At 34.0% G+C, this 10,010-nt stretch overlaps 1 protein-coding gene across 1 annotated transcript in view; it reads right to left on the bottom strand.

Moving 5' to 3' along the window:
- Nucleotides 1–2,430: 2,430 nt before the first annotated feature.
- The window catches only part of LOC106472338 (1-phosphatidylinositol 4,5-bisphosphate phosphodiesterase classes I and II-like), a 19,858-nt gene continuing 12,278 nt past the window's right edge, over nt 2,431–10,010 (bottom strand). The window contains exons 7-8 of the mRNA XM_022400936.1: nt 6,435–6,580; nt 2,431–6,107 (exon numbers count right to left, since the gene is read on the bottom strand). Coding sequence (XP_022256644.1) covers nt 6,452–6,580 — 129 coding nt within the window. The 3' untranslated portion in view covers nt 2,431–6,107; nt 6,435–6,451. The remainder of the gene's footprint in view (nt 6,108–6,434; nt 6,581–10,010) is intronic.

The following is a 10,010-nucleotide window of genomic DNA, read 5'->3' as shown; positions in this document are numbered from 1 at the left end:
AAGAAAAACTTTAATACAACAGCAAATGTACAACGTTTCGACAATGTTTTGTCATCATCAGGTACTGATGATGACAAAACATTTGCTGTTGTATTAAAGTTTTTCTTCATTACCCATTCAAGCCATCTCCAGCCATTATTAGTCTCAAAGGGGGTTCCTCGTCATCGAATTTGAATTCACCAGTGGTTTAGCTTAACTTCCTATGTAGAGAGATCCTTCCCAGTGATATGACAGCATGTGAAGATGGGAAACAAGCAGATCATCTCATCTGCATATCATAGGCCTCTCAAGAGAAAAACCAAAAAAACTTGGTGTTTTATTTGTGCATTAGGATTGTTCAAAATAATCAACTAAATGAAAGTAGTGTTTCTGATTGTTATGGTTTTTGATTAGTTAAACTATCCAAGTCTCAAGTGAGAATAAGTGATTAGTTGGATGTTATCAATTAATGAGCCTAATGATTAATCAGTTATCAAATTCCATTAATCACCCAGCTGTATTTGCCAACAAAGTGCTAAGGTATGGATAATGGAGGATAAGAAAAGAAAATGACAAACTGCTAAAACATCAAATTAAAATTAAAAATAAGTTGTATATAAGTTTTAAAACATTTTGTGTAGAAAGTTACTTCTGAAAGACAGCAATAAGTTTTTTCAACACAGCTACCACAATGTTAAAATTATATTCTATTGTTACATGTTTTTTTTTTTAACTTTCAGCTTGGAAATTAAGTAGATAATCTCTTCTGCACTGTACACTCAACTGCAAGAACCAGAGATTCATTTTCATGAGAAAAAATGAAGATTCATGCTTATTAATAAGTTACAGAGTAGTGATGACAGACATTGTAAATTCAACAGCTGTCTAATGAGAATCAAGGAGAATGACTTAGATGTTAATTTTTATTCAGTATTTTAAGAGTATTGTTTGCAAGTTCTGAATAACATTTTAGCATCAATTCTTTTTTTTTTACGATAATTGATAAATATAGGAACTGATATCCAGTGAAAGTTCAGGAATTATATTTTGGATATTTCAAAATTAGACTCTTAACAGAAGAATTCAGGCTAGACCAAACATGGAGAGTTTCCATTGCAGTGTTAAATGTTACTAGATGTGTGAGTTAATATGGCACTTTGCTGTTGTGGCCAATTTGAACATTAGGGTTGTGAGAGACGACTATTTGATATCCTTTCTGATTTTCTTTGTGGTAGTAAGTTTAACCCAAGGTATTGTTTGATGGGTGGTTTAGGTCCTGTATCTATGATATATGAGGAAGTTTCTTTATGGTCAGTAACAGTTTGTGGTAGTGATGGTTGATACATCTTGATGTTTCAGGTAACTTTTGTTTCCTGTCTTCAGATTTTGGTAAATTCAAATGCTGATGTAAATTTAACCTGAAGATGGGAAACGAAAGCTATTTGAAGCATTGAGATGAATCAATCATCTCTACTACAGGCTGTTGCTGACCATAAAGAAAACAAAAAACAGGGTATTCTTAAAACTTTTCTAAGGTGGTGAAACAGGTAACTGTGGATTACAGATAAGTTTATCTTCAGCTTGATATTGAATTGTATTTGTGACAACAGAAATTTTAGTAACTACTAATTCAACAAGCTAAATTAACTTACCAGACACCTTCTTGATAGTTGTTCTCCATATACTGAATTGACTCTTCTCAATAATGAACTTGGAATATTTAAAAAATATGAACACAGTGATTTAAAAAAGTTAAAGACACAAAGATAGAAAAGCATACTTAAAATTTGGTGTTTTTAACCTAGATTTTAGATAACATTCTTTCAATAAATCATACACGAACCTGAGGAATTTATTGTAAAAAGAACATGGAAATTATATTAAATAAGCTGGAGTGTATTTTACAATACCATTCTGATAGACTTAAGCATGATCATTTTGGTAACTGTTCTACATAAACTGGATTCACTCAGTTGGTCAAGATACTGGTAATGTTCTACATAAACTGGATTCACTCAGTTGGTCAAGATACTGGTAACTGTTCTACATAAACTGGATTCTTGACCAACTGAGTAAATCCAGTTTATGTAGAACATTTGCCAGTATCTTGACCAACTGAGTGAATCCAGTTTATGTAGAACATTTACCAGTATCTTGACCAACTGAGTGAATCCAGTTTATGTAGAACAGTTACCAGTATCTTGACCAACTGAGTAATACTGGTAAATGTTCTACATAAACTGGATTCACTCAGTTGGTCAAGATACTGGTAAATGTTCTACATAAACTGGATTTACTCAGTCTTTAATGACATTGGTGGTTGTACTACATAAGAGTACTGTTAATACCAAGATATCCCACAAGTCTGAAGTTTATTATTAAAGTTCTCATAAAAAATATAAAATGATGTATCATATTTATTTTATCTTAATAATTACATTTTTTGTAAATTTTACTGAATACACACACACACACACACAAAACCTTGATTTTTTTCTTTTGTCTTGGTTGTCTTTCAAAATCTTTCCACATCATAATCTGTAGTTATGATATTTACAACTGGGTGACGTTTTATTTTGCAGGTTTTCTTCTAAATACAACTAATATAGGTAAGATGATGTCTACTTATTCCCATCATTAAATGACTTTTAAAGTAATGGAGACATCACCATTAATTAAAAACACTACTATGTCATACTTATACAGAGTAAAATAGACCAAGGGAAAAGTGCTTGAGAAAACTAGAATTAGGAACATTATCAAGCAGATCAAAACAGAAATGTTAATGTTTCAGTGATATAATTTTTAATCTAAATAAAAATTCTGTGTCATGGTAGCTGAAAAGTTTATGACTGAATAACAAATAATCAAAAGATTTAAAACAGGAGCACCTTAAAAGAATTATATTAAAACAAATGTATCTTAAATTTTCAATATTTCATTTACAGGATTAGCAAATGCTACTCTAAAAACGTTTTTTCTTGAGATCAAATGACATTCAAATTTAGCAATAACTAAACATAGAACTCTTTTTCTTAAAATGAGGTAACATTTTGAGTTTACAATCTGTATTTTTAACACCAAAATCACAATTTTGTGTTGTAGATTTCAAAGTGTTATTTGAAAAACACTTTATTCAAATGAAATATTCTCCTTCACTATTTTCTAGTTAACAACATTAGTAATTATAATGAATTAGGTCTATGATATGTTAAGGTCTGATGTAAAGCAAAAACCAAAATTAAAAAAACATCATAAAGAAGGTAATATAAATGTAAATGATCCTCCTTGTCAAAGAAAAATTCTCTTACTATAAAAAAATGCATATTTTTCCAACCCAAAGAAGTACAAAATGCAAGAATAGCCAAAAAAAACACATACACAGTTAACATACAGACTGATGAAAAATGTAAGTCAATTAGCAATTAAGTAAATATACAAGCAGTATAAAATACTTTGAATCTCAAGTTTGTAAAAACAATTCAACTATTATATTTGCTAATTTTTGTGAACTGTGTAAATAAAAAAGTCAAGACATATCCTGAAACATCAAATTGGACTAGACATTGATTCATGGAATGGTGTAATGCTTGTTAAGAAAGAACAGAAATGTGTGAAAGATCATTGGGATTAATTATACTCTTAAAGAATCTATTACAAAATAAATAAAATCATTATACAAACAAAACAATTATTAACAGTAAGGTATAAACAATATTCACTATCTAAAAATACAAATTTTGTTTTCTGTTTTAAGAACTGACATGATATATATCTGCAAAATCAATTTTGGGTTTGAAAATTCTTAAAAACCCAGTTCAAAGTTTCATTACTAAATTTCAAGAAAGTAAATGTTTATTAAGTTCATTAATTACTTGAATTGCATTTTTTCAGAAATGTATGTTGTTTATTAATGTTATTCAGTAGGACAGTCAACCAGACAATTTTACTACTAGTTTTGAATTCAGAAATATGAACTAAAGATATAAAAAATCTTTAGCAGTCACATATGTCCTCAGAGTTTTACTTAACTGAAAAAGATTGAATTATCAGTTTTTATGTCTGTGAACATCTTGCATTAAAGTATCATATGACAGTAAAGGATGTTCTGAATCATAACACAATAACTAGTATGACTATAAAGTTCTAAACACAGTTTCAGGTATGTAACTCCTAAAATAAGTTTATAATTCACTTACACATACAGACTTTACACGATATAATGAAAGTAAGATATGTATGACCCTGTGTAGTATTCACAGCCACAACTTTGAAAGTATGACTTATATGAATCTGTGCAGTATTCACAGCCACAACTTTGAAAGTATGACTTATATGAATCTGTGCAGTATTCATAGCCACAACTTTGAAAGTATGACTTATATGAATCTGTGTAGTATTCATAGCCACAACTTTGAAAGTATAACTTATATGAATCTGTGTAGTATTCACAGCCACAACTTTGAAAGTACAACTTATATGAATCTGTGTAGTATTCATAGCCACAACTTTGAATGTAAGATTTCTATGAATTATGTGTAGTATTCACAGTCACTACTTACAGTAGAACTTGACTTCAATGTATAATATTTTCTGACTTGTGAAAGTGTCCTTTAGAGGGAGGTGATATTAACAGGTCTGCTTGATCTTAAGTAGAAGTACATCCTTATATTCATATCTCAGTTAATTTTGGTCATTTTCAGTAATTAATATTAGTTCCAATACTTTCTTATTGTGACATTAAATCACAGAAATTTTTATTATATGCCAAAAATGTACTTTATGATGAAAGGTGATTGAGGTGCTGTCACTTGAATTCTTGGCAGCTATTGAAATATATTTGATAATGTAATGGCCACTTGTATGAAAGACTGGGCATCTAAGGGCAAGCTTTATAGATTGCATGTTGTATCTTAGAATTAAGGAATGCCATGGCAAAAGTAATGTGGAAACAGTGCAAAAACATGTAACTTAGAATTACTGAAAATTGTACACTCTAAGTTTCTTTTAACTTGCAAATATTTAAATTCTAGTTTATGATGCATGTTTCATTATGTTATTTAAGCTTGTAAACCTTAAACTTTAAAACAACTGAAAACATTCATCTACTTATAAACACTGAGATCATTATCAAAGTGACTACCAAATTAATATTTTGATTTTTTCTAAAGTATAAATAATAATAAAAATATTCCACAACATTTTAATAACACATAACTCCCTCATGTCTAGTTACTCATTACTCAAGAGTAAAACATTTTTACCAATCTATTACATAACCTATTGATAGCTTTAAAACCTCAGTGAAATGGAACTTGGTTATGTTAGCAAAATATAAAGGATTCAAAGTGTGTCTATGTATGATTTGTACTCTTAGTGATTAATTAACTTATCAGAATCAGTTGAGTTTTCTTAGGCTATAAGCCAAAGAAGAAGTTAGGTTGACAAAAGAACTGAACAAATGTCATATGAAACAACATAAATGAGAGAGTGTTTCAACACTACAATTTCCCAATGATTACTTTTATTTTAGTGCAGTGCACTAACTCACATGATGAATGACCTGATAAGGTCACTAGAAGCTTATTTACTAAAACAACTTAGTCTGGTGAAGATAGTATTAACTGTTGCCAATAGCATAACTTCCTTTAATTCAAGGACTGTTCATACAAAATTTACCTATAAACAACAGTCCTTGGGAATTTTATAACACAACTCATATATTTCTGTACACACACAAATATATATATATTTATTTATTTACACAACATTTTTAACAACATGACCTAACACTAATTACTGACAAGGCAATGAAAAATAGTGCTTAAAATGAAGGTATCCCATAACAAAGGGTAACTAACCAGTCACATAGAAGTAGTCACAGATTGTTACCTTCTAGAATCAGAGAACTGGCTCCAACAAACATGAATGTTGCTGATCGTCACTACGCATTATCTGCTTCACAACTGATATTAATAGCAACCATGTGCTTTCTAGAGACAGCAGAGGAAGTGACTACTGAAATGGGCTGCATTACAATAGGTAACAAGGAAAGAACAATGCCTGGGTTGCTGCAACAACAGTGCTTGATGAGGAAGATCTAACTACAGCTGTTCACAAACAAGGCTCTACAGAAAATCAAAAACAGCAAATAAACGCTGTTGTGTGTACAAATACTAAACAAAATTTCATCAGGAGCATAAATACAGCTTCAGTGTTTAAGGCTATAGATGTTAGAACATACAAACTTAATGATACTTGGAGATCACATATCATCATAAAAGTAAATAAATCACATTGAAAATGCATACAAACTGTCAGTCTTCCCTAGCTTAAGACTCAGTTATTCACTAAAACATAACCCCTAAATAATTCTATAAAATATGTTATTTTCACTTTTTGGCAGTAATAAGTCAATCTGACTTTTAAATATTTATATCATAAAGTGTACATACCTGAAACAAATAATCTATCACAGGGAGGTTATTTCTGACCATTCATTACCAAGAGACACTAATGTAGAGAGCTCTGACTGAAGTTTGTATTCTTCTTCCAATTTGGCACTTTTCTCTTCATATTCTTTTTCTATTCTTTCGTAAGCCTGCAGATGTATTATAAAGATCATTTACGCATTAGAAATCAATAGTGTAATATCTATAGGCTTGGAGATGTTTTAAAAAGTTTATTTGTACACAGGAAATAGGTACTGTATAGTTTTAATTCATAAGCCTATGGACATACAAAGTAGTTATAAAATAAGTACAGGTATTTGGGGAGCAACTTTAATTGGTGGTCCAACGGCCTGCTGGAGGCTCTTGGTAATAAATAAATGTAAAAAAAGCTATAAATGTAAAAATCAGTCAGTTGTGGGAGTATTTGCTCTGATTATTTCTTATGTTATTTAATAGCAATTCAACTAGCTCAGAGTACACACACACACATATATATATATATTGTTACGACAGTGGGGGTCACGTGATGAGTATTCTAGAAGATTCGCTAGTGTGTTGCGACAGCGTTGCATCAACTAACGCTGGTAGCACGTGTTGAGAGTCTTAGAAGTTTCTAGAACAGGCAGTATTATCGTATATAAGTGCGCTAGACAGTGAGAGGGATGGACGGAGTCGAAGCAATAGTGGAGACAGAGACGTAGCGGAGACAAAGCAGGCAGAGAAAGAAAGACAGCGGTTACGGTCGGCGGGAACTGAGGATAGGAGACACGGAGATCGGAACTATAGTTTGCGGGGACGGACAAATAAGTCTAAGCGCGATAGAAAGTGAGTGAATTGTTGTGAACTATAGTGTGTGTAACTGTGAAAATTAAGTTGTATTGAGGAAGAATAAACAAGTTTTGTAAAGAAAGGACTTGTATCTCGTAAGAATTAACAAGCAAATATACAGAGACGTAACAAATTGGTGTCAGAAGTGGGATAGAGAATAAAAGAAGAAGATGGAAACGAGAGGTGGAAAATCAAACTACAGCTTAGCAGATTTGATGGCAGCAATACAAGAGCAGCTCCTCTGTTCATCCATTCATCTCTGCCAGTAGCTCAAACTGTGCTCTATATGCTTCCCACGGTGCTTTCCCATCATATTCCTGTGGTTTCCTTCGCACTGGATCACTCCTATTACTAACATTCATATCTGGGATGTGACTTCTAACGGGACTGAATATCTCTGCATTAGGGTTTAGCTGTGGGCTCTGTAAGGGGCTTGCCATTGTCTGGGGCTGATTAAGTTGATGGTCAATGTATCCTCCTTGTGTAAAAGACAATAGATCATCCTTTAATGTATCTAATTCGCTTTTAAATTTACTAATGTTTTTCATTTGTACTTCTTGCCACTGTTGTTGACTTTCCTGTAGTTGCTGCTGACTTTCTTGCAACAGTTGGAGACTTTTTTCCTGTTTCCTTTATTGTTCCAGTTGCCACTGCTGTAATCTCTCTTCTTGCTTATTTTCTTTCTTCTCCAACCACTGCTGTAGTCTCTCTTGTTTATTTTGTTGGTCGAGCTGCCACTGTTGCAGGTTTTCTTGCAACTGCTGTTGTCTCTCTTCTTGTTTCTTTTCTCGTTCTTCTTGCTTCTTTTCTTTTTCCTCCAACAACTGTTGTAATCTCTCTTCTCGTTCTTCTTGTTTCTTTTAAGATATACTGCTTTCTGCTTCCATTGTTCACTTCATCCCAACTGAAATGTCCTGGACCGTGATAACGCCAAAGCCTGTTGGCATGCACCACCTTTGGCTTACCTCGCTGACCACATTTTATCCGGAAAGTCACGTCTGAGAGACGATCCACTATGTCATATGGGCCTTCCCATAGAGAAGACAACTTAGGAGACTTCCCTTTGGTCTTCCTGGGATTATACAACCACACCTTGTCTCCTGGTACAAAGCTAACTTCAGTAGATCTCTTATCATAAGATAACTTCATCGAATCAGCAGACGTTTTCAAGTTTGAGCGCACTTGATTGTGAATATCATTTATCCTTTCTGTTAACACTTTCACAAACTCTGACACATTTTCAAGCAACTCTTCATAAGGTGGGCGTCCTGTTAACAGATCCACTGGCAACCGAAGTTCCCGACCAAACATCGACTTTGCTGGAGTGTATCCAGTGGCTTCATGCTCTGCTGTCCTATAAGCCATCAGCAGTGGAGGTAGTAAGACATCCCAGTCATCTTGGCGACTATCTTGGAACACAGCCGATTTGAAGTTACGGCCTTGATCTTAATGCAGTTCGTATGGCATACCAAATCTGAAGAAGAAATCACTAATAGCAGAAGCTACAGTTGTAGCTTCTTGATTTGGTATTGCATATGCCTCAGGCCACTTGGTGAAATAATCCATCACCACACAAATGTACTTGTTTCCAGCACGATTTTGGGGCAGAGGACCAGCAATGTCGACGGCTACTCTTTCCATTGGTGCACCAACTTGATATAACTTCATTGGAGCACGTCCCTTATGCTTGGGTCCCCTTTTAGCACAACATGTACTGCATGTCCTGCACCATTCTTCCACATCTTGCCTCATACCTATCCAGTAAAATCTTTGTCGTAGGTGACTCAATGTCTTCTTAACTCCGAGGTGTCCTCCTGTTAAAGTATCATGGGATTGGTGCAGCACAACTTCCCGTAACTTTCTCGGGATAACCGTTTGCCAGGTCGTCACTTTCCCATCTCTGGAGAAGAATACCATCTTCAAGCTTCAACTGATCCCATTGTGCCCAATAGTTCTTTGTCACTATGCTTAGACTAGATACCTTCTCCCAAGCAGGATGCAAAACACAAATGACGCTGCTGAAGACATGTCACCTGAAAAAGACACTGTCGAAGAAGAAACTATATTCGGTTTTGAGAAGGGAAATAGTGAAGCCCTTGATGAAGGTACTACTACTGATGTGACTGTTATCAATGATAGGACGTTTCCTGATGAAGCAGATGAACCCCATATGAAGCAGAAGCCAACGAGACAGAGACCAGTGCGGAAGAAGATATGTCCCGACAAATTAAAAGATTTTGTTGAATTTTAATTTTGTATTTGTAAATTCTGTACATTTAATTAAGATATTGTTAATTGTTTATTAGTTTAATGTAAGTGGCTATTGTTCGGGATGAACAATACTAAGGAAGGGGCAGTGTTACGACAGTGGGGTCACGTGACGAGTATTCTAGAAGATTCGCTAGTGTGTTATGACAGCGGGGGTCATGTGACGACAGCAGAAGTCAAGTGACGCTGGTAGCACGTGCTGAGAGTCTTAAAAGTTTCTAGAACAGGCAGTATTATTGTATATAAGTGCGCTAGACAGTGAGAGAGACAGACGGAGTCGAAGCAGTAGTGGAGACAGAGACGAAGCAGGCAGAGAGAAAGAAAGACAGAGATTACAGTTGGCGGGAGCTGAGGATAGCAGACACAGAGATCGGAACTATAGTTTGCAGGGACGGACGATTAAGTCTTAGCGCGATAGAAAGTGAGTGAATTGTTGTGAACTATAGTGTGTGTAACTGTGAAAATTAAGTACATTACAAAGTT

The sequence above is a fragment of the Limulus polyphemus genome, unplaced genomic scaffold, assembly GCF_000517525.1.
Source record: "Limulus polyphemus unplaced genomic scaffold, Limulus_polyphemus-2.1.2 Scaffold5254, whole genome shotgun sequence".
NCBI classification, from domain to species: Eukaryota; Metazoa; Arthropoda; class Merostomata; order Xiphosura; family Limulidae; genus Limulus; species Limulus polyphemus.
This window is presented reverse-complemented; position numbering and strand designations above follow the sequence as displayed.